This window comes from Pseudorasbora parva, chromosome 23 (genome assembly GCF_024679245.1).
Source record: "Pseudorasbora parva isolate DD20220531a chromosome 23, ASM2467924v1, whole genome shotgun sequence".
Lineage (NCBI taxonomy): Eukaryota > Metazoa > Chordata > Actinopteri > Cypriniformes > Gobionidae > Pseudorasbora > Pseudorasbora parva.
Genome location: NC_090194.1, coordinates 7,019,774 through 7,045,824, shown reverse-complemented (window position 1 = coordinate 7,045,824; position 26,051 = coordinate 7,019,774). Strand labels below are relative to the sequence as shown.

At 38.4% G+C, this 26,051-nt stretch overlaps 1 protein-coding gene across 2 annotated transcripts in view; it reads right to left on the bottom strand.

The window, feature by feature from the left end:
• The window catches only part of dchs1b (dachsous cadherin-related 1b), a 126,247-nt gene that overhangs the window by 15,201 nt on the left and 84,995 nt on the right, over positions 1-26,051 (bottom strand). For both annotated transcript variants that reach the window (XM_067432688.1, XM_067432689.1), the window contains 7 exons: positions 11,135-11,323; positions 9,584-9,815; positions 8,427-8,663; positions 5,335-6,381; positions 3,459-3,646; positions 3,129-3,225; positions 2,778-2,935 (listed from right to left, as the gene is read on the bottom strand). In XM_067432688.1, the coding sequence (XP_067288789.1) occupies positions 2,778-2,935; positions 3,129-3,225; positions 3,459-3,646; positions 5,335-6,381; positions 8,427-8,663; positions 9,584-9,815; positions 11,135-11,323 (2,148 nt within the window). The remainder of the gene's footprint in view (positions 1-2,777; positions 2,936-3,128; positions 3,226-3,458; positions 3,647-5,334; positions 6,382-8,426; positions 8,664-9,583; positions 9,816-11,134; positions 11,324-26,051) is intronic.

The following is a 26,051-nucleotide window of genomic DNA, read 5'->3' as shown; positions in this document are numbered from 1 at the left end:
GTATTAACAATTACTGTGTTTTTATCAAATAAATGCAGCCTTGGTGTAGCCTAGAAATCAAGAAATCTAATGCCGCGAGTGTCGTCTAGCAACTCTCAATACACTTCTGAGCTGTAAACGCCAAAATCTGGTCGGGCCAATCACATCGAGTATAGAGTCTGTGGGCGGGGCTTAACATAATGACGGCCGAGTTGCGCTTTCGTGCTTCTAGTAAACACAGAAACTGGCGAACGGCGGTCTTTCGAATCAGCTTTGACCGCGACTCTGGAAGACTTGGAGTTAAGCTTTTCTCTAAGAAAAGAACAAAGATCGGCACTGAAGTCATTCTTAAGAAGGGAAGATGTGTTCTAAGTTTTGCCAACTGGATACGGTGAAAGTTTAATCTTTCAGAGAGCTCTGCTTCACCTTTGTTGCTCTGGTTGGTTGTAGCGCTATCCTATCGCGTGCAGAGAGAGTTTGAAAGACAACCGCTTATTCCGCCCCTCGGATTGAGCTGTCAATGGTGAGTTTCCAGACCAAACATCTTGATGTGGGTCTGGCTTGTCAGGCTAGCCTTGGTGTGCACTTCTTTCATCAAACATTTGATTGTTAGTGTACACATATATAATATAAAAACAGAGCCAAATATACAGCATGCCACAATTTACAGTGCATGGGTGTGTCCTTATTGTTTTGGATATCAACAGAGTGCACAATACTGAAGAAACAAGATGGAATGAAAATGCCTGCCACATTAAAGGTGCGTGATATCATTTCCCATGTCCTTGAAGTACAGTAAAGCTGGAAAATGGTTGGCGGGTGAAGCCTTTCATACTAATATCCCCATGAAAAAAACCAAACACTACATGCATACCAGATCACAGGAAGGAAAGCAACAGAAGGATTGACGCTGATCCATTTCTGGGCTCTCTCTCTTAGGTGCAAAGCACACTGGACTTTCCAAACGAAGCTGATATCACTGATGGTATGTAAAATATTATCTTGAGATTGCTATGGTGCAAAGTTCTGTGGTGGGAGCGTATCGGCGTTAGCGCTACCGTGTTGGGGGACCGAAGTTTGCAGCTTTCCGTTTGATCATGGGGAACCACAGCTGGGCCTCATCACAGCCATCTGGGAACACTTGATTCAAAGGTGCATTCTCCCTCTGTCTCTCTCTCTCTCTCTCTCTCTCTCTCTCTCTCTCTCTCTCTCTCTCTCTCTCTCTCTCTCTCTCTCTCTCTCTCTCTCTCTCTCTCTCTCTCTCTCTCTCTCTCTCTCTCTCTCTCTCTCTCTCTCTCTCTCTCTCTCTCTCTCTCTCTCTCTCTCTCTCTCTCTCTCTCTCCATTCCTTCACTCTCATATCTACCCCATACAAACAGGGAGTACAGAAATCGCATGCAACCGCACACTCTACAATTAGCCTCCAATTCCCTTTTTGAAATCACATCTGTAAAAGCACTAAAGTATATTTCGCAACAAAAAAGAACCAGCAAGAATCATTTCGCAAAGAATAAACTCTTTAGAATCCGGATTCTTTTACGTTGAAATGAAAAGCCATGAAAATTATCCTATAGTTCAAGATACAGTTTGGCATGTCTGATTCATGCAGTTTCATGCTTAGCATTGGGATTAATACATGGTTTTGTGTTACAGTATGTTCCTCTGGAGCAGGAAGTAATCCTGGGTTTTTTGAGGTGTTTGTGTAGAAAGGAGCTGGCCTCCGGGTCACAACTCATTTCCCTTCTTGAATATTGATACCTCAGCTCAGGGGACTGTGAGCATGATGACAGTTTAGCACAGTGAATGGCGACTTGTCCATATTGCTTCTCATGCAGCATTTTAGAGAATCTATTATTATTTTTTACTTTCTTTAGTGTGTATGTTGTTGTTGCTGTTGGACTCCAATACTTATTCTCTACACCAGTAAACACCGTTTCTCCCAGAAATGCATCGATTGTATTCTTGTGAATTCATAATATTCCTCATTTAAATAATTCCCGCCAAAGCCATATGCAAAAAAAGGGCCAATGCCTGGTTGAGTTGCGGTACCAGTATGTTGAAACTCGCAGTTATGGTAAGGCGTGTGACATTTCAGACACATGCTCAAAACTAATGACCAATCACAGCACATTGGTCAAGCTGATCAATCAGAGCACATTTCGCTTTTTTGAAGGAGGGACTTCATAGAGACGGGAAATATGCAGGGGTGAGTTTTCTTATTTTGCTCAAGATAAGGATTTATTAAGTCCATGTCATGCAAACAAGAAACTATTCTTCTAACCATAGGTTGAGAGCTGTCGTTCCAACCACACAACTTTGCGATGCTGTTTGTGAATGTCCGTTGAAACAATGGTTTCAGGAAACACTGACTCGTTGAAATATGCTGATAATGACGAAACTTAGACTGCTAATGATGCTTTTGGGAAACTCACCGCAGAGTGTTTAGAGGTGTTGCAACAATTTTTAAATATGTGAAACATCACGTTTTTGAACAATCAAGCATGAAAACCTATTCTAACAGACCCCAAAAACAAACTTAAGCCTTTGTTGAAGAGCATATTATGGCCTCTTTAAGACTTTGGCAGATTAACTGAATAAACATGAATTAAGGATAAACTTGAGTTGACTTGAGCTAGTAAGCATAAAATAAAATAAAATAAATAAAATAAAATAAAATAAAATAAAATAAAATAAAATAAAATAAAATAAAATAAAATAAAATAAATAAATAAATAAAATAAAATAAAATAAAATAAAATAAAATAAAATAAAATAAAATAAATAAAATAATAGACTCACCTGTACAAGTAAGGCAGTTGAAGAGCTCTGAGATGGAGCTCCACGGTCCGTGGCAGTGACAGTGAAGCTGTACTCTGCCTTTTCAGCTCGCCTCAGGGGGGAAGAGGAGCGCAGCTCTCCGGTATTTGGGTTCAAGGAGAAACGTTCTGCTCTGGAGCCTTAAAAAGCAAGGACAAATGGAAGCATAAATATAGACAAATATGGTAGTATAATTAGCTTCACAATACATCATATTGGGCACAAAATAACTGTAAGGACATGTTTATGTTTTATAGTTTTACCAGTTTGCATAAACATCCTCTGGCAATTATAATACCCAACATGTAGGAAATGTTCTAGACTTTTGTTTACCTGATAATGAGTAGAAAATAGTGCCGTTCTCTCCCTCATCTGGGTCTTTGGCGTGAAGAGTTCCTAATAAAGAACCGGCAGGAAGACCCTCCTGAACCTGGAAAACATCACGTGAGATTTAAACAGCACAGTCTGGCTGCTTATACTTGATACAAACAACTTCAAGAGTGGGAAAATATCCAAGGTCACATAAACAATTTTTGAAAGATATTATGTACAGACGTAATGACGTTTTTATGATGTGTAAACTGTGCTTTAATAAACACAAGCACCTATGTTATGACACTGATTTAAGGCTTTGAATATAGTCCATGCCAGTCAGTTTCTTGCCTGAATGAGAATCTCCCTGCCAGGCTGCGTGTGGCTGAACGCTGGTGCGTTGTCGTTCTCATCTAGGACCGTTATATGGGCAGTTCCGGTGGCACTACGTGGAGGGGTACCACTGTCCTGTACCACCACAATGAGCTGATAACTGGACTGGTGCTCACGATCCAAAGCTGCCCTGGTACTGATTTCACCTACACATGAAATTCGGGAGTTAGTCAGAGTACTCAGTCTAGAACGATGCTGTGTTGTTGTTAACTGAATCTAAAACTTCAAAATGGTTTTCATAAATTGAATTAAAGCTGAAATAAAGCAAATTAAATCTAAATAGAAGGGGAAAAAGCACATAACAAAATGACTTAAACCTAAACTAAAATTAAAATGGAAAACTTAAAATACAAAAATGACTTCATAAATACTCAGTTTATGGTAAACAAATTATAGCATAGAGTCTAAAACAGAGATTTTCAAACAGACCCAGAAGGTTATAAGGAGTCCACAAAGAACTTCTGAGAAAAAGAATGGGGGGGAGATCCATAAATAAATATGGGTAATATTTAATTATTATTAATACTAAATAATAAAAACACTACAGCTTTCTAACAAAATATTTTCCATTGGAAATTACTAAAATGAGATTATTCCTAATCCTAATTATTTTAGTCTATTTATAGAGCTTTACTCATTTAACAGTAGACATTTTTTTAAAAAACAAAAATATTAGAAAGTAAATATTTTTCAGATTTCCCTCAATTTTTCACAGTATGAATGGGTCTTTATACATATACGAAGCTTGTTTCTGCCACAGAATAAAACAATTATAAAGGTAATTCTGACTTATTTCCCTTATTTTCTTCTCTGAATTGCGTGATTTAAAATCAGAATTGCGAGATATAAACTCCCAATTGCGTGAAAAAAATGTCAGAATTGTGAGTTTATATCACAATTCTGACTTTATATCATGCAATTCAGAATTGTGAGATAAAAAGTTGCAAATTATCTTTTAAAATGTTTTATTCTGTGGCGGAAACAAGCATACATGCATTTTAATAAACATGTTTTCTAAGTTTGAAAAACCCTCATCTACAAAATGTCTTAAAGAGATAGTTCACCCAAAAATGAAAATTTGATGTCTATCTGCTTACCCCCGGTGCATCCAAGGTGTCTTTGTTTCTTCAGTAGAACACAAATGAAGATTTTTAACTCCAACCGTTGCTGTGTGAAAGTCATATAATGTGAATGGGTAACAAGTCTATGAGACCAAAGAAAAACATGCCTAGACAACATGCACAAAGAGCCATGTGGCTCATGACGACATATTGATATCTTAAGACACAAAACGATCAGTTTGTGTGAGAAATCGAGCCGTATTTATATAATATTTTACCTCAAATACAATGCTATATCCAATTTCGTGTACAATATTCACTTGGCATAAACTACGCCAGATCGTGTATACCGGAAGTGATGTCTTTACACTCCAGAGCGTGTATATTGACCTTCATTACCGGAAGTGAAGCGTGTTCCAGGCTGTTGGATATAACGTTGTATTTGAGGTAAAAAATTATATAAATACGACTCGATTTCTCACACAAACTGATCGTTTTGTGTCTTAAGATATCAATGTGTCGTCATGAGCCACAGGGCTCTTTGTGCATGTTGTCTAGGCATGTTTTTCTTTGGTCTCATAGACTTTCACATTATATGACTGTCACACAGCAACGGTTGGAGTTAAAAATCTTCATTTATGTTCTACTGAAGAAACAAAGACACCTTGGATGCACTGGGGGTAAGCAGATAGACATCAAATGTTCATTTTTGGGTGAACAATCTCTTTAAATGTCAAATGTCATTAACGGTTCGAGATTGTGTTCCAACTCACCGGTCTGTGAATTGATTTGGAAGTATCGGTCCGTGTGAAGTAGTCTGTACGCAAGACGGCTGTTAAGACCAGCATCACGGTCGGTAGCAGAAACTCTCCCAAAACCAGTTCCCGCAGGCAAGTTCTCCCTCACTGCCAAGAACACCCTCTCCTGAGAGAAACGAGGAGAGTTATCATTTTCATCCGTCACGGAAACTCTGACGGTCGCGCTGCCGGTCTTCCCCATCTGCCCGCTTCCAGACGTGGCCAGCACTGTTAGCAGGTAGATATCCTTGGCCTCTCGATCCAAAGCACTCTTCACAAACAGCCAACCACTATCTGGGGCAATCCCAAAACCTGCTGCGTCCCCATCAGGCCGGAGACGGTAAGCCAGTGTGGAAGATGGTGTGGAACCTCTGGAAGACCCTCCATTTCCATTGGGATCTCTATTGAGTGCCCGGACCTGTAAAAAGTTGGTGTTGAGCGGTGTATTCTCCTTCAGCTCCACACGGTAGGTCATTGTGTCAAACACAGGACCCTGGTCATTTTCCGCCTGGATGTGGACCACCAGGCTGAACGTAGCACTAAGCTGAGGCACACCACTGTCTTTTGCGATCACTTGGAGGTCATAGCGAGGCACGCTGTCGTACGACAGGCTCCCGATTAGTCGGACCTCCCCACTGCTGCGCTCCACCCCGAAAGTGCGCTGCCCTACAGCGGTCATCAGGTCAAAACTCAGCTGTCCATTAGGGCCTGAGTCGCGGTCCTCAGCCTGCACGCGGTACACAACAGTACCCATTTTCGTGGCCTCTGGTAGGAGCAGAGACTCCGAGGATGATGGGAAAAATATGGGAGCGTTATCATTCACATCCGCTACGGTGACCCGAACACGCGTCTCTCCAAAAGCCGGAGGGGAACCGCTGCGCGCTTGAATTTCCAAGTCAAAAGAGGGACGCGACTCATGGTCCAGAGGAAGGCTTGTTCTAAGTGCTCCAGTTTCCGGATCTACCATGAAAAAGCCATCCGGATCCCCAGCAGAGATAGTGTAGGTGACATCCTTAGAGGCTCCTGGAGCGAGAGAGATGGGATAAGATAAGTGAGCCGTGATTTAGCAGATTTAATCTAAAACAACTTCGTATACTTATTACAAGGACAATGTTTTAATGGAAGCAATGGTGATGATTCATGCATCAACTCTTCAGTGATTCAAGCTTTTGGTTACAGACCCAGAACTTTAGCTATTACACTACTCTATGAAAATGAAAATAGGGCAATACAATGTATGAAAGGTACAGACTAGGGATGCAAAACATATACCATACACTACCATTCAAAAGTTCTTATGCTCACGAAGGCTGCATTTATTTGATCAAAACTACAGTAAAAATCTATTCTTATGTAATTTATTCCTGTGATCAAAGATGAATTATCAGCAGCATTACTACAGTCTTCAGTGTTTCATGATACTTCAGAAATCATTCTAATATGTAGCCTAGAAATCTAGACGCACCCTAGCGGCAGCAAATTTAATCTGCCCGCAAGTGTCGTCTAGGAACTCTCAATACCCTTCTGAGCTGTATTCCTCACAATCTGGACGGGCCAATCACATCGTGTATAGAGTCGGTGGGCGGGGCCATAATGATGACGGCCGAGTTGCGTTTGCGTGCTTCTAGTAAACACAGAAACTGGCGAACGGCAGCGGTCTTTCGAATCAGCTTTGACTGCGATTCTGGAAGACTTGGAGTTAAGCTTTTCTCTGAGAAAAGAACAAAGAACGACACTGAAGTCATTCTTAAAAAGGGAAGATGTGTTCGGAGTTTAGCCAACCGGATACGGCTGAATGTCTAATCTATCAACGAGCTCTGTTTCACCTTCGTTGCTCTGGTTGGTGTAGCGCTATCCTATCGCGTGCAGAGGGAGTTTGAAAGACAACCGTTTATCCCGCCCCTTGGATTGAGCCCTGTCTATGGTGAGTTTCCAGACCAAACATCTTGATGTGGGTCTGGCTTGTCAGGCTATCTAATATGCTGATTTTCTGCTGAAATTATTTTTGTGCAACCAGGTTACTTTGATGAATGAAAGTTCAAAGGCACAGTTTTCTTTTGTTACAATTTATTTAGTGTCACTTTTAAAAATGTTTTAATGTGGAATAATTTTTACAGACCCCGAACTTTCCTCCAAGGAAGGAACGGTGGGGAACTTGCGTCAGGGTCAAGGGTGGCCAAGGCTCATTGATGCACATGGGGAGCTCCAAAAACCACCCCATCACTGGGGATTTGACAAATCTAACAGATCAATTAGCCACTTCGTAAAATACGTACAAATTGGCCACGAGATAGCGAGATTTTTTATCTTTAGATTATATTGTATATATCACCTAGTACTGTTTTTTAATTGTACATGCAAATTTTCCCTAAATTTCCCCCAATTATTACATTTAGATGATTCCATCATCTCACACTCACTTAATATTGTATTAATTTAACACCATTTTAAAATTGTTAAATGTATCATTTGAAAATAAATATAAACTTTTCATACTGTACATTATAATGATGTGATGCCTAAATGTACTTGTAGGTTTTAGATTTATGTGTTTTACTTTGAAATGTGTTCAGACGAAATAGTATTTTTAATATCAGTCATTTATCAGTTATTGGTCCTAACATGTTAAAATAATAATTGGCTTATCAGTCTCAGCCAGAACTGTAATATCAGTGCATCCTTAGCGCAGTCAGGTACTTCTTATAGAATCCCCCATTACTTTTCATTAAACATCCCAACATGCCTGTGCTATCAGAAAATATATATCAACAAATAATAATTTCCAGCAACATGAGGTAGAGTGGAATCTGTGATGGATGTGACTGTTTAATGAGGTTCACCCAGCAGCTGCTGCTCTATTTGCACAACTGGCTCAGCGAGAGTAAAAATATTCCCTATCAGGCTTTTCAGCACCCTTGACTGTCTCACAGACACCAGTTCATGGTTCAGAGAGGTAAGCAGAGCTACGTGAAAGTATGCAGCAGCACATGGCTACTTATTTTAGTTTGTTTTTAGACAGTGTGATGGCAATTCCAAGAAGTTGAAACATGGAAAATGCTGAAACTAACCATTCCTGCTGCTGGCTCTCACTACGCCAACCTCTGTACCGCGGAGCACGTCCTCAGATACGGTGAAGAAGTACTGCGCTTGCTCGAACACTGGGGGTGCAACTGAGCCGGCCACGACGCTGATGTTCACTCTGGCATTGACAGGTGCTGTGAGGCCGCCTCCGTCCCGTGCTGTGATCACCATGGTGATGACGGAGTTGGCCTTTCCATGTAGAGAGCGTGACAGAGAGATCACACCTAACAGGGAAAAAATGCAGTGAGAATGGAATAAAACCAGATACATGCTATAATCAGTCCTGAAGATTGTGAAAAGGACAAACAGATGAGCAAATTCGCTCAGCCAATCTGACAAGAGATTATTGGTATGAACGACAACTTGGAAAAAAAAAACTTTAACTGGAATTCTCAAAAATCACAATTTCACCTTAAAATTTAAAATACACCACAAAAGAATTCTTCAAAAAAATTATATTTTTTGTTCCAGGTATGGAAGAAAGTCATACAATCAAAATGATGCTCTTCAAAGTCATATAGAATTGGTTGAATTATTCCTTTAGTATAAAAGTAATTTAATATATTCCATTTAACATAAATAATAATAATAATAATAATAATAATAATAATAATAATAATAATAAAAGTCTTTTACTCATCTTGCTCATTATACATTTTAAAAAAACTATAACTTTAAACTTTTTATTCATCAATGAACCCTGAAAAAAGTGTCACTAGTTTCAAAAAATGATATAGCAAAATTGATAAGTGAGTATAAAATCAGCATATTAAAATGTTTTCTGAAGGATCATGTGACACTCAAGACTGGAGGAATAATGCTAAAAAATTCAGCTTCCCCTCACAGAAATGCATTACATTTTAAAGTATATTAAAACTGAAAAGCCTCATTTTAAATTGTAATAATATTTCATAATATTACAGTTTTTTCTGTATTTTTGATCAAATAAATGCAGGTTTGATGAGCATAAGAGACTTCTTTCAAAAACATAATAAACAGATAGATATATACACACAATAAATATGCATGCACATGTAATATTAGTCTAATAGATGTTTAATTATACATTTAATTTGTTAAATTAATAATTATTAATATTATTGAATATTCATTTAATTACTTGAAATTAATTGAATTGAAATACCTGTGTCCTTGTTGAGGGTAAAGAAATTGGATCCGCCACCAGGGACAGTGTGATATGTCACTTTACCATTTGCACCAGCATCTGGGTCGTGGGCCGTTACCCTGACAACGGAGGTCCCGGGTGTGCTTTGTGTGCTCAAGCTGACGGCATAGTTCACAGGGTAGAATGCAGGCCTGTTGTCATTAATGTCCACCAGTGACACCTTTACATAGGCCGAGGAAGCAAGGCCTCCCTTCAGGGAAAAAAAGCATTTTATGTTGCTGATGATAATAACGACACGATTGTGGATACTCACACTACTATCTAATCGATCTTGATGATTTCTTGTGTGTAATAATGGAGAAGAATACTTCGCAGTGGGATATAATTGCCTTTCCAGGTTATGAGCGGGGCCAGTGAGCTATAGTATGTACTGTAGTGGGCCTGCTCGCTCTTCACAGGCAGCATTTTATGGCTGGATTAATAATTGAAATGGTAAACAAAGCAGGCCGTCGCTATACGCTTTTAAAGTGAAATAGTGTGAGTGTGTCTGTGTGTGTGTGTGTGTGTGTGTGTCTGTGTGTGTGTGTGTGTGTGTGTGTGTGTGTGTGTGTGTGTGTGTGTGTGTGTGTGTGTGTGTGTGTGTGTGTGTGTGTGTACAGCAGTGTGCCCCTGAGACACTGCGGTTTATTGCCTTTTTATTTAGAGAGCTCATGATTGTCGTCACTGGCAACTGAGAGAGAAGGAATTGAGTGACTGGGCATCTAGGTGCTACACAACAGAACTAATGGTCTTTTTAATCAAACTTTAGGCTTCTGCGTTGAGTTTTAAAGGGTTTCCAACTGGATCAGGTTTCCCAAACAGTTAAAAAGCATATTAAATGTATTAATGACCAGCATTTTTCCAAGTGGTCTCACAGTTTTGGACACTAACATACAATGTGGCTCTTATTGCGGGTTGAGGTTGAGCTGAATCGACAGCACTAGTGGCACAATGTGCATTACCACAAAAATAATTCAATACTTGTACATTATTTTTTCCTCTTTTTCTATAAAAAAAAGACAGAAAAAACACGGTCTGTGTCGAATCGGCACGCTGAAACGGCGCAGACCTTACATTTTTGGAGAGGTGCACGTCAGGGTATGTCTTTGGCTATGCGTGCAACACACAGCCTACGACGTGGCGACAGCATACACTCAACGCAGAAGTATGAATTAGGCTTTAATACCAGTTATAGCGTGGAATAAACATGAAAGAACATCTGAAGGTATGTAAGATACAGTACAACTTACTGAAATCTAACCGCGGAAACATGTCATTAAATGCTCCTCCTAATGTCAAATTTACCTCAGAAAAAATCCTATTCAGTGACCATAAACTCGTTTTCAAAAAATAAGCTTTGACATTTCAGGCCTTAAACCCTCAAAAAAATTGGCTCCATTCACTTCCACTGTAAGTGCCTCACCATAAAGTTGAAATAATTTGTTGTGGTATCTACATTCATTTAGCATAACTTGTATTAAACCCAGGATATTTCTATAAGAGCAAACAGGTACAGACAAATTCCCTCACCCCGTCCGTTGCAGTGACAGTGAAGTCGAAACTGTCTGATCCTTCGTCTCGATCCAAAGCCACACTGGTGCAGATCTGTCCGGTCTCCTTATTGATGGTGAACTGGCTGGGTGGAGCACTAGCAGGCCCGGATCCAATCGAGTATGTGATGGCCCCAAATGACCCACCATCTGCATCATCTGCTTTTACCTGTGGAGCACAAACACAGAGAACGCTGTCAGAATTATGGATGTCATAAACCCTCGTCTCCAAAGAGAGCAAGCACAACAAGATCAAATTCTTAATATGTTTTCATTAAAATAATTAATCAATAAATGCTGAGACTTCGGTATAGCCCCATTAAATACCCAAGACACTCCATACATAAATCCCCATCTCTTTGTAATTTCTTTCTCTCTGTCCTCTAGCTGATTGTACCATGGATTTACTGCCAGTCGGCCGGTTCTTGGCCGCACCTGTCTCATCAATCTCTCACAGTGGAGTGGGAAAACAAGAGAAGGCAGAAAGAGAAGGAGACAGAGCAGCCGGGATGAAAAGCGTCTCCCCTCTACAATTGAATGTATCTATGGAAAGAGGGCCACTCTTGCTGAGAGAGATGGAGACTCCAAGGAGTGATGAGGTGGAGGTAACTGGTTGAAGCTATTGGGTTTCTCGTAATGAAGGACAGGTGGAAAAATCTGGCCTTGTGCTTGGGAAGGGCATTAGCCAATTTATCGCGACATTAATGTGAAGACAGAAGAGTAGGTTCATCAAATACATACCATATGCAGCCATACAGTATTGAAAATCACAAGGGACAAACGTTACTGAGAGAATTCTGAATATCCTCAGGAGAATTCAGGGACTGTTACAGCAGTTGCAGAAGGCAAGGAAAGGGAAAGCGTCTTGGATCTCTCTCCTCTTTGCTTCCACAAATCATAAAAGCCTTTGTTTTTTTACTGGGCATTCCGCCCTCTCTGTGTACTGGTTATTGTACAGCACCTCAATGATATGTTGGTGATACACTATATTGCCAAAGTATTGGGACACCCCTCCAAATCATTGAATTCATGAGTTCCAATAACTTCCATGGCCACAGGTGTATAAAATCAAGCACCTAGGCATGCAGACAAGACATGCTTCTACAAACATTTGTGAAAGAATGGATCACTCTCAGGAGCTCAGTGAATTCAAGCGTTGTTCCGTGAAAGGATGCCGCCTGTCAAATAAGTAATTTTGTGAAATTTCTAAATATTCTACAGTCAACTTTTTGTGGCATTATAACAAAGTGGAAGCAATTGGAAACAACAGCAACTCAGCAACAAAGTTATAGGCCACGTAAAATCAAAGCGGGGTCAGCGCATGCTGAGGAGCACAGAGACAATATCTAAAGACCTTTAGATTAGCTAAGGGACAGTGTGTAGGGAGCTTCAACTAATGGGTTTCCGTGGCCAAGTGCAATGCAAAGCGTTGAATGCAGTGGTGGAAAGCTCGCCACCTAGTCTCTAGAACAGCGAAGACATGTTCCCTGGAATGACAAATCATGCTTCTCTGTCTGGCAATCCACTGGACGAGTCTGGGTTTGGCGGTTGTCAGGAGAACGGTACTTGCCTGACTGCATTGTGCCAAGTGTAAAGTTTGGTGGAGGGGGGGGGGGGTTATGGTGTGGGGTTGTTCCTCAGGAGTTGGGCTTGGCCTCTTAGTTCCAGTGAAAGAAACTCTTAATGTTTCAGTGTACCAATATATTTTTGAACAATTTCATGCTCCCACCTTTGTGGAAACATTTAGGAATGGCCCCTTCCTGTTCCAACATGACTGCGCACCAGTGCACAAAGCAAGGTCCATAAAGACATGGATAAGCGAGTTTGGTGTGGATGAACTTGAATGGCCTGCACCTGACCTGAGTCCTGACCTCAACCTGACAGAAAAACTTTGGGACGAACTTAGAGCGGAGACTGTGAGCCAGACCTTCTCGTCCAACATAAGTGCCTGACCTCACAAATGTGTTTCTAGAAGAATAGTAAAAAATCCCATAAACACACTCCTAAACCTTATGGAAAGCCTTCCCAGAAGAGAATTAGGACAAACACAATCTTTTGGGTGCAAAAGGAGGAATCAGGATTAACATTAAAATGTTTGGGGAAAGTAAGATTTTTTTTGCATGTGCAAGCTTGATTTTTAGAGAAGAGTCTGCCTTAAAAAAAGGAAAAGCAGATAAAGGCAAACTTGTGAAAACCCTTGTAATTTTTTAATCAGATGAGGTCATGTTGTAACTAAAATGAACTGGGCATGTCAGGAAAAGTCTCTTTCAATTTATGCTTTCCTACCAAAATCTACTCCAACAGTTACATATAATCATTAAGAAGATATTAAGTAAAAGATAATATACAGTCAGCTGTTCATTATCGCAAAATAAACCCAGACGGGGATCAGGAGTCTTGAAGGGGTTTATTTTGTGATAATGACCGGCTAACTGTGTGTTATCCTCCTTATTACACAGCTACTTATCAAATACTGTAAGTAAATAAATGAAATGAGATACAATTTATTATGGCATTATTTCATTATGTAGAAGAAAAAGACTACAGAATGATACATGAGACACGAAACATGGATGTCTGGTAAAACAGACTATTATACAGTTTAATGGTCATTATAAAAAAATATATATTGACAGCAACTGACCAATCAGAATCAAGCAATCTAGTAAGCCGTGAAATGACGAATTATAGTTTATGAAAATTGCTATTTTGAAGCTAGTAAATCAGCTGACCTCATAACACAGAATAGTTAAAAGAAACCGCACTTGTGTTTTTACACACACCATCACAGATAATCTTCTTATTGTCACGGCTGTATAAGTGCAGCTGTACAGCTGATTCACATTACAGCCCTGACATGGTTAAAGCAGGAGATAGAAGCAGTACAGAACTTAAAATCTCAGGCTCTCACTCAACAGGGCTCCTCTGCTACCGGAAAGGTTAAGTTCACGACCCTTCAACTCTGCTTTATGCGGCGACCCCTCTCCCACCATGACGCTCTCTGTAAACAAAATTACTCTGGTGGTCCACAAAACTTCCCATTCATCAACTCCATAAAGACCTGTAGACCCTAGTGCCTGTAACACAACAAAGGGCTCCTTGCAAAACATTAAGGGGAAATGACCTTTGACTCTGCTGGGCCTGCAAATATTTAATACGGTTGGCTCCGGAAGAAGTTTCATAACGTTGCTTGCTGCCATTTATGAGGACTACAAAAACTTTTTAATGCAATCTAGACTAGAGGATGTGAAATCCGGCCAAAACGACAAGGTCAGGCAACTTCTTTATAGATCCTGATGTTTTTTTCCCCCATATCCATTTCCAATAATAATATTTTGTAAAAACAGGAAGCATTTAAGCTGCAAGATGATTGTCCTGTCCGGTTGCCAGCTGTTAAAAGCACACTTTACCTAAATATTCAGTACTGGGAGGAAAAAATCTTATTCTGGTTATTATGAAAAAATATAAATTGTAAAATATTTTGATTATCATGATGGTTTTGTTGTACTGCACTTAATTTGTTTAAATAAATAGATGTGAATATTTTTTACCTTTTCTCATAACTAAAAATAAATTGTATAAAACTATTCATATAATGATATAGTCGTAATTGAACAAAACTATTTAAAACAAAACAAAATATTCAAAATAAAAATCAATGCAATACAAAACTCTAATTTTATTACTAAAAATAATATAAATTGTATGTTTATATTAAGATATAGTTTGTTGTACTATCTCTAATTTAAATAAATATATTTAAATAAAAACTTATATTTCACAACGCTGTAAAAATGGATGAGTTGACGTAACTTAAAAAAGTAAGGAAAACCGTTGACTAAAAATGATTAAGTAATAAACTCCATAATGAAAAAAAAAAAGTTATGTGAACTTCAATTTTAGGTCAACGGGTTTCCTCACTTTTTTTAAGTTAAGTCAACTGATCACTTTTTACAGTAGTAAAGCAAAAATTGTATGCTTATTTCCATAAATAATATAAATCGTACAATATTTGTATGTCATGATAGTTTTTGCTGAACTGACTTTAAGTAAAGAAATTTTAAAATGCAGTATTCCAGTAATCACCATTGAGTATAAACTACAAAAAAGTGAAAGATCTGGATGCGTTATGATAATAAGAATGGATCCCCCTCCCCTTTTTTCCCATTGCAGTCGCTTGATATTGGCATGGAAGAGCAAGACAACTTTAAAATCTGATATGGGAAAACTGCATATTGAGGTGCAATTATTATAAAAAATCAAAATCAAAACACCTGCTCGGAGTACCATTGCTCCATCTGTCCACATTTCACAATGCATTCCCACGGAAGGCCGTAGCAGCTCGCTGTGGTGTTCTGGTATGACAGGAATGGCTCGTGTGTCCAGCGATAGACCGACAGGTGTGTTTCTGTTATGGCTGATGTGTCCTCCAGAGCCTGACAGCGATGGAGCCAGATCTCGACCCAAATGAGACCACCACTGCTCACATTCTGCTCTGGAGTGGTCAACTCTTTTCCATCTGTTTTTACCATTATCGCTGTTATTTCCTGTTGGGATTACGTGTGGTGAAATCCTATCTTTCAGACAAATCAAAGCCCCACGTTTAGCTGTGTTCTTGGGATACTTGGGTAAAGCAACCGGGATTATGCACATGCGATAATGATTCGTCCAGGGACGCTGCGGTAGCCAGCCCTCGCTCTCAGGGTGCTGATAGAAACAAGACTAGGCCACCTGGTGAGCATGGCCTTTACATCACCCTGTTTTTCAGAGCAGACTAGAGCATTTATACTGCATTAAAGAATAAGAAACGGAATCCAATAAGATTCAAGCATAGAGAAAGACTGCATTTAAGATGTGGATGATTCGATCCGATGTATGGGGTAATGGGACATGAAGGTCTGGAGGGGTCAACTGGATGTGTGTGTTTGTGAGGTTGGGAGGGTGAAAGAAACCTTCTCCAATAAACAGGGCGCAGGTGAGAAAAGCATTAAGGGGCCCGCTGAGATGTCGGTCTTATCTGCAGGGAAAGAGTTGATACTGACAGGGGAATGAAAGCAGCACATCCATTCTTCACTCTCTCTCCTGGGATAATTACGAGCACATCTTTTCTTTCCTTTAGATTTTTATTTGTGTTATAAATAAACCTAGTAAGTAAAAATATAAATAGAACATTATCTGATAGTCAATAAGCGTGAATTATTATAATATTATTTTATATATTTCAATGACATATTTCATTATTTGTATTTTTTATATATTAAATGATTTTTTATATTTTGTATGTGTGTATTGTGTAGACATACTTTTGTACAAAATATTATACAAACATTTTTTATTTATGTACAATATTTTGTGTTTGTGTAATACGTATTAAAATGATGAGCAAATAATATACTTTGCATGTTATTAATGTGTGTGTGTGTATATATATATATATATATATATATATATATATATATATATATATATATATATATATATATATATATATATATATATATATGCTTATTACACAAACACTATATTGTTCATCAATTAAATTACTTTGTATAATATTTTTGTACAAAGGTATGTTTACATTACACACATACAAAATATACACATAATATAAAAATACAGAAATGTTGTGTATGATTATTATTATTTATTTATTACAAACACAACATACACAATGTATAATATTTTGTGTGTGTGTGTGTGTGTGTGTGTGTGTGTGTGTGTGTGTGTGTGTGTGTGTGTGTGTGTGTGTGTGTGTGTGTGTGTGTGTGTGTGTATATATAGAAACACAAAATACTGTACATTAATGAAATTATTTTATACAATTTTGTTTTATATATATATATATATATATATATATATATATATATATATATATATATATATATATATATATATATATATATATATATATATAAAATACTGTAATTAAAAATGCATCACAAGAGAGGAAAAGGTCAGCGAGTCTGCAGACTGAAAGTGGGCCGCCAAGATTTTCTGCACACTCATCAATGCCAATTAAATGTAAAGCGGTATAGTATTTCTGCACACGTGCAAGAATCCATCTTCCACTCTGGCATCAATCAATCTGACAGTCCTGACCAGAAATCCCATCTGCAACACTCCACCCCTTATTCATCAATAAATCTAACGACAGACACTGAGGGTTTCCCAACGTCACAAGAAACAAATCACTAACTCGCCCAATGTTTTTCACAGCAAATCAATAGTGTCGAGACGCATTCAGCTTACGACAAGCAAACTTTCAAACACCACTTAGTCTTTCTGGAATTACCAAATACTGTTTAATCGGAGACTTCTGCAAAAGTATTGCAATAATTCTGTCTGGATGAAGCCGTGCCGAAGAGACTCATCCATTCCCTTTTCAGGACTACTCGTGGGACAAGCGCTCCCGGAAAATAGGACTTATCACCATATGCCGTAATTCATGCTCTTTCTTGGGTTGCAGACCTCTCATGAGGCTGAACTCTGCCATAACTAACCAGATGAACTCTGATTAGAGGAGAAAATCTGCAACTAAAGAGTTGCATACTGTGTGATCGTGTGAAGACAGTAGATGTTTTCTGTTAAAACCTCTCGAAAACTATAAATCATGAGTCATGAAACAGCAGTTTCATTTTAGTTCATATTTATCTTGACATACTACATAACTGAATTTATCACAGAAACCTATGTGCAATATCTTCTTTCACCTGATGCCTCCCCACTGCTCTCCAAAAGTACAAAAAATAACATCCGGGACAAGGACAAACTTCAAAACACGTACAGCAGCAAGATTTATAAATATATGTAAATATATATATTACCACCGGTGAGGGATTGCATTATACTGTGCATGGCCAAGCCTTTTTGAACCTCCTAAATTCCAGTAGTTTTTGTCTGTACGTGAATTTTACAGAGACAAAACGGCCTGAAGTCTTTCCAGGGTCACTGCATTTTTACAAGTGCAGTAAATGGTTTGTTATTACATTGCTTACAGTCTCAAACATGTGGTCTAAATTATTAATCTTTGAGTTTATCTTTTGCTAGCATCCAATGTCAAGAGGCTGATACTGTAATTTATCTGCATTTTTTACAAGAAACATTTTCTCTTTTTTTAAACACTGATGGCAAGACATCCGTTTCAAATGCAAGTGAACCCATTGACCCAAACACAGGCTCGTACAAACATGTTCAGATAAGACAATAGATCTATTACAGGTCACTGCTTGTCCAACAGTCAAATTTGTGTTATTTTTACGTGGCTCAGCAAACTTATAGAGTTTCTCACTAATGCACACAACATTGATATCTGTAATTCGAGATCACCTGTTTAATCTCAGATTTCTCGGTTCGCTCCCAAGGGAATCTGTCTCTTTTAAAATCGCAGGGGTTAGAATAAGTAAAAGAAACTGAGGAGGAAATCCACTACTACAAGGTCTCAGGTCTATATCAAGATAAGCAGCAGTGCTTTGGATGTGATTAATTGAGAGTTAAGCTCTAGATGTCCTTTCCTTCACCGTGACCTTTCTGCCGATCCTTTTCAAAGAGGTTGTGAGTGGCATTATGTTTGATTCAAGATGATTCCAAGCACTCTCATGTATATGTCCCAGTTTAAACCTAATACCTGTGTATCCAGACCCGTGATTAGTTATGGATTAAGAATCAGTGAGAACTGTTTGAAGGTTCCACGCAACTATATTGAGTTTATTTATATTGAATTTAGTTATGAACGAAAGAAATTCAATTAAAGCTAACAAAATTAATTTAAATACAAACCATATTGAATATTTTTTAATTACATTAATATTTATATGCAGAGTTTAGAGTTAGTCACCCAAAAATGAAATTTATGTCATTAATGACACCCTAATGTTGTTCCACACCCGTAAGACCTCCGGTAATCTTCAAAACACAGTTTAAGATATTATATATTTAGTCTGAGAGCGTATCTAAGTGTATGCACACTATACTGTCCATGTCCAGAAAGGGAATAAAAACATCATCAAAGTCATCCATATGTGACATCAGTTAGTTCATTAGAATCTCTTGAAGTATCGAAAATACATTTTGGTCCAAAAATAGCAAAAACTACGACTTTATTCAGCATTGTCTTCTCTTCCGCGTTTGTTTTCAAACCTCAAATAAAGATGCATGATTCAGATCGCGTGTCAAACTGCCAAACTGCTGAAATCACGTGACATTGGCGATCCGAATCATGAATCAATACGCTGATTCATGACCGTTTGAATCTTTATTTAAGGAAATGAAAACAAACGCGGAAGAGAAGGCAACGCTGATTAAAGTCATAGTTTTTGTTATAGTTAAGTTTGTTAACCCTTTAATAATGTTATGTTAAATTTATAAAAGTTTATTATGTTAGGTGAACACATTTATCAATTTAATTTACCTTATTAAATTAACTTCTTGGTCTAGTGTGAGTGGAAAACTTAAAAAAACAAGCATATTTTTTATAAACAAAATGCAAACATAACTTATTGGACAGACTCTATTTTATTGTCGACAGGAATTCCATCCAATAAATATGTGTAAATGAGTGCCAACAGCCTAAACACAGGCACCACTCTTCTGCATAATGGTAACCACAAATTTACAAAAACTCAAATGTCCAACATAACTGAACATTAAACACTAACATCATAAACATAAAACAATATCCTAATGCAGTCCCTTGCAAAGCATGCTGGGAACTACAGATGCACTTTCCAGTTTTTTCGTTTCACTCAGCAATGTTAAGTTGACTGAACAAGCACTTATTAAGTAAAGCTGTCAATATTCATTTTTAGTAGAAACAACTCAGTAAATTTAAGTTCATGTAGTTACATGACAAGTAGGTAATGTAAGCAAGGATGATTTGAGTACAACTAACAACAGTGAAAGTTTGATTTGTTTTGAGTGAAGGTATTTATATATGGTTCCATACTGTGACATTCAATAGGGTCCAAAATAACATTGGACTTTCATTGTACAGACAAAAACAGTTTAAACATTCTTTAAAATCTTCTAGAGAGACACATACGGTCTTAAAAATGGGCTACTTTGCAGAATTTATACTTTTAGACAATTTTGATCAATATTTAAATATATTTACTAAAAGTAATGATTCATCATAGATCTAACAAGTTGTTTTCCCCCTTCAGTGGTCTGGACTCTGTAAATATGGATTGGTTTGGTCATTTAAATATTTTAAATAGTCTGTTCCCTTGGCAACATGAATAATGGATCAAGATCAATAAAGCTCATAAATCAAAACCGTACCACCACAGAGAGAATGTAAAACACAGCCATCACTAGTCTTATTAATTAATGAGAGCCTTTAATTTGACATATGGTGTAATAAATAATATTTATAATAAATTTATAATAAAGGCCAGGGAGAACCAGACCACTCAATGCCATAGCTTGGACAAAAACAGTCTCAGAGACAGAGCGACACACGTCATAATCTGAAAGCCACGCCCACCGGAGGGGAAAACAAACCAACCGTCTCCATTGACTATTGCTTGAAGCTGCCTCCTTGTCATTTCTGACTTATTACAAAAAAACGAACAATGTCTAAAAGCTGATATGTGACAAGGTGTACAGAAAACAAGCTTAAAAACCCAGAACCAAAAAACCCAGAACCAAAAAACCCAGAAGTGTTTATAAGCTGCTGACCCAAAAAATGAGCGTTTAAGGGCACAAAAGTGGACACACAGGTAATTGAGACAGAGCGAGGCATGTTATAATACACTGAGAACTAAGCCCACTGGAGGGAAACTTAATCAGTGACAGGAAATATAAAACTGTTCCCACAATGTTGGGAGCATGAAATTGTCCAAAATGTCTTGGCATGGTGAAGCAGTGAAAGTTCCTTTCCCTGGAACTAAGGGGCCAAGCCCAATCCCTGAAAAACAACACACAGCTAAATTTATACTGGACACATGACATTTGGATATTTGACAAAATGTTTACTGCACACGTAGGCATACTGAGACATACTGAGTGTCAGTATCCCAAAATGTACCCATTCTTCCTGCTGAAGCTTCACGACTTATTGCCTGCATCCACTTTTATCTCATTAAACGCTTATTTTTATTTTATTTCTTTGAGTCGACAGCTTATAAAAACTCAATTATGTGTTTTTTAGCTCGTTTGCTGTACACCTTGTCACATATCAGCTTTTAGACATTGTTCTGTTTTTTGTTATACGTAAGAAATGACAAGATGACCACTTCACGCAATACAAGGTCAATGGAGAGCATTGGATAGGAGCATCGCAAGCTTTGACGCCTCTCGTGCAGAGGGCTTGGCAACAAACTCAAGCCCCTCTTCTCTTTTTTCTTTAAAATGTTGTTTTAGACTTCTAATTCATGACCAGTGTTTTGTTTTGCTCTATCCTCTGTGCTTCTGTGTTCGTCAATACACGTGTCAAGGGTTCAAGGATCAGGGGTTACTCATTTGCTGTAAGTCGACTTGTGTACCCTTGACAGCTGGAAGCTAGCTATTTTGGTCTATAAAGTTTTAAATATGGATATTTTTATTACACAAACATGCCACTTTGCTTGGCCTTTATTCACAAACAGGCCTTTATTAACCCCCCAAAGCCTTGTGGAGCAGTTATATGATGGATAGATGCACTTTTGTGGACTTCAAAAATGAACCAACAAGTCACTGCCATTATAAAGCTTGGAAGAGCCCTGACTTTTTAATACAACTCTGTTTGTCTGATTGTATTCGTCTGAAATAATAATGGCATATACACCTAGGAGGACTTTAGGGTGAGTAAATAATTGAGTAAATTTCATTTTTGGGTGAACTATCCCTTAATTAATGGGAGCCTTTGAATGACATATGGTGTTATGAAAGCCAGACGGAATCAGAACCTCCCACATTATGGCAAATGGCAGTTCAAAGAGGACCTTAATCTGGCACTCATATAAAAAATTGTTTAGCCACTGCTAAAATATGAGGTCTATTGTAAGAAGTGATGAAAGTGAGGTGGTTATATTGCAGCAAACCTGTAGTTGTTCTTTGATCTAGGCAAAAGCCAGCAGACGGCACTGTTCATAAAACATTAATGCTTTACTATTAAATAGCTGACTGCAATCCAAATGGACTATTCATTGATTAGTGCAAGTGGACTTTATAGCACCAAATTAATAAAACACACGATATATTGACATATTGACCCGTTCTGTCTCTATCGTGCTCTATGTGCATTTGTGATGATGTAAGATGAAGGCAAATGCATAAGGGTACAAAAGAATTAAGTTGAGTGTGAAACCAGACCAACGCTGAGGTGGCGGCGGGAAAAATAATGCTCGGAATCGGACCACAACAAACATGCCCAGTGTAAAAATGCCTTGGCAAATTAGGAATGCAAAATAACCCAGAGACAACCCAAAAAAGAAATGCTTCCAGACTCTTTTATGAATGAGAATTCATTACTTCCAGAACACATTAGCATTCAAGTTTAATTCCCATGTGTAAAGACAGCTGTAATTAAGCAGGACAGTGATGGACAAGGGACAATCCAGAACGTTCTCTAAACTGGCAACAGATGAGAGCAGAAAGATTCCAACCACTTCTCTTTCTCAATGGGTCTATGCCTCCACAACTGCATACCGCACTGGCGAACTCCACTCAGTGCTGTTTGTGTAACACACTGCACCTTTAAGAACATTTATGGGCAAGCATCTCGCTTCGAGGCCTTGAGCTATGCATCACTACAGAGAATATAAAGGGCTGTATTTTAGTGGTTTTACAATGAAGGAAGGGTACAGTGGGGATGTTTTCCCTCCCGACAGCTTTTGCAAGATGCCACAAGAGTCTTATTTTCCTTTTACAAGTTTGTGGGATCTGGCCTGGGTCTTCCTTCCAGACTTGTGTATGCTTTTGAAGTGTATGCAATGCTTGTTGGTTGCTTCCAATTTGTATTTCATGGCAGAAATATGTATACAGACGAGAAAAGCACAAACATGTTATACATAATTCATTCCTAAATTTTGGCAACTGAGGTTTGGAAATGGTCGTGAGCTCTGTTTATCCTCATTGGAACATCACAGTATCCTTTTAAAAGATACTTTCTGCCTTTCCAACTTTCTGGCAAAGTCAGAACTCATTGGAAGAAAACACTTGATTTTTTCATCTTTTACATTCACTTTTCTTTTGTATGAATTGTTAATCCTAAAATGCACTAGATCACATCTACCTTACTCTCCCAGGCGTTGTAAAGTGGGTTCATGTGATTGTTCTGATGGAGCCTGGGGAGCAATCCTGTTAAACGCAGGCTGATTAGCATCCCCGCTAGGCCTCTAATGGATGTGAGAGAGGCGAGAGCTCTCCCAAAGCTGGCTAGGGCTCCTCATCGGGTCTGGACGGGACAGCGCGCGCACTCATCTATACATGCACACTGATTATAGCAATCCAAAATATCACATTACCACTTATTCAAGAGAGGAGAATGCAATCCCAAGAAACATATTTCTTATATGGTATAGGGATAAACAAGGAAAATTATTTTTATAACAGGGTCAATGACAAATATGAGTGTGTAGGACAAAACAAGACTTTTTGGTACATGTAGTACTTTTTGTATATTCAGTAACATATTTTTTTATATAAATTGATACTTCTATTCAGCAAAGACACATTACATTGATCAAATTGATCATTATAAATTAAATGTTACAATTCATGTCAACACCATTGCTGAGTAGTCTCTCCTTAAAACTGCAGTTTACCAAAGAGCCAAATCCCTGGTGTTTCTGACATCACAAATTACCTTGTAACCAATCACGTCAACGTGCGGGAAGGCTTTAGCATATCATTAACAATGAGAGAAGCCAGGTTACCCCAGTATATTTTTCTGCTGATATGAAAAATCATATTAATTCCCGTTAAGTGCCTGACGCTGTAAAGTGCGATACCATACTACAATAACTTGAGAAAAAGATTGCCGACTCAGTCGCTGAGCTCGTGGGTGAGTGGACCCGGGGCTAATTTGCATATTCATGAATCCTAAATGAAGCAAGGGTAGCTAGAGTTACATTCGAGCTATTTTAAGGCAAGAAGCTTTTTTTTCCACAGGAAAAAAATAACATTTAAATATGTCATTTCGGAGATTAAAGCTGAATTTTGAGGGATAAAATTATTGACTATAGGGGGTCTTGAATGAAACCCTGAAAAAAATTATGTTTCCACAAAATATTAAGCACGACTTTGATAATAATAAGAATTGTTTCTTGAGTATCAAATTAACATATTAGAATGATTTCTGAAGGATCACATTACACTAAAAACTGGAGTAATGATGCTGAAAATTCAGCTTTGGCAAAAACAGGTATTTAAATCGTAGTAATATTTCACAATACTACTGTTTTTAATGTATTTAATTTGATTAACCAAAACCATTAAAAAAAGTCATAACCCAAACTTTTGAACAATAGCATATGTCACTGATCCAACAGCAAAAATGTCAACGGTAGCTTTCATTAAACTAAAGCCCCTTTTCTACCGAAGTTACCCAGAACAATTTGTCCCTGGAACTTTTTTCCCAGTAACTCATTTACCCCCAGACCTGCTGCTGTCTGTATTTCCATCGCGGTCTAAAGTACCGTGAAGATTAGCCAAAACAGTCCGGTGACACAGGACTGCGCGCGACTTTACAGTTGCCATTGGATTTCGTCCTCTGCATAGAAGCTTAACTCTTGCCCCGCCAAACACAGAAATTTCCGTTATTTGTGAGAAAACGCTTCCAGGCCAATAACGGAATTTTCCGGGTTTCTGTGTTTTCACTGTCTTCTGAATGAGAGTACTGAATCTCCTGATCAATACACACGTGAGGAAGACGCAGTGAAACGAGCGATCGCATGTAATCATATGCATATTAAAAATAGCGTGATCATCCTCATTAAACAGCATATGAATCAAAACTATGTAATGTTACTGAATGAAATGTGGACCCAGGACGAGCTACAGGACTGTGTAAGCATTAGAGGTGTTAACGGACTCGATCTACTCCATCTGTGTTTAATCATCTCTGAATCTGATCTGGAAACAGTCTTTCACAAAAATTAGATTTTCTCAGCTTTTTACTCAAAATTGCTCAATCAACTGCTGATTTTTATGAAACCTATCCCATATTCAACTTTTTTTTAAACGCTGGCGGGGAAAGAGTTAATAAAGCCAGAACCTAGTTGTCGGATAATCAGTCGTATTTTAAAAACTCCATTGTTGATTCGAAGAGTAAACAACTCTTACCGCACGCACCCCAACAGACTGATAATAAAATGGTGCGTGAACCAATCAGCATGTTCAGCGCCCAAGTCCCACCCCCAAAAGTTCCTGAACTTTGAAAAAGTACTACCTCGCAAGCAGGGCTGTTTTGAGGGGGACAGTTTTACCCAAAACTTTATTTAGATCCCTGTTCCTGTGGTCGAAACAGACCAAGTACAACCCCAAAGTCCCCAGTTCCCAGGGAAAGTTCCCGCAGTGGAAACTCGGTTTAAGCTAACAAGCAAGGTACCTATATTTAAACACTAGTTTAGTTAGTTCCTGCAATAACATTCTTATCAAGCAGTCAATGCCCTGTGATTTTAATGTACTGATTGGATGATATAAATGTCTTACGACAGTATGAATGTCACTTTATACTTGAAGCACACAGTAGTTTATAATCGTTTCCTTCCCATAATATGAGTACAAGCCCGTTGATTAATTAATATTACCTCAGTGATGCTGACAAAGTGCAGGCCAAAAACTAGAAGAACGCGGCCTCCTCTTTCCATACGTACCCGACCCCTGACCTTGAATGGCACAAACCTCACATCTCAACACTCTTACACTAAGTGATCCCAGCCCTACGGAAGAGGGAATGAGGATGGAGGGGGAAAACA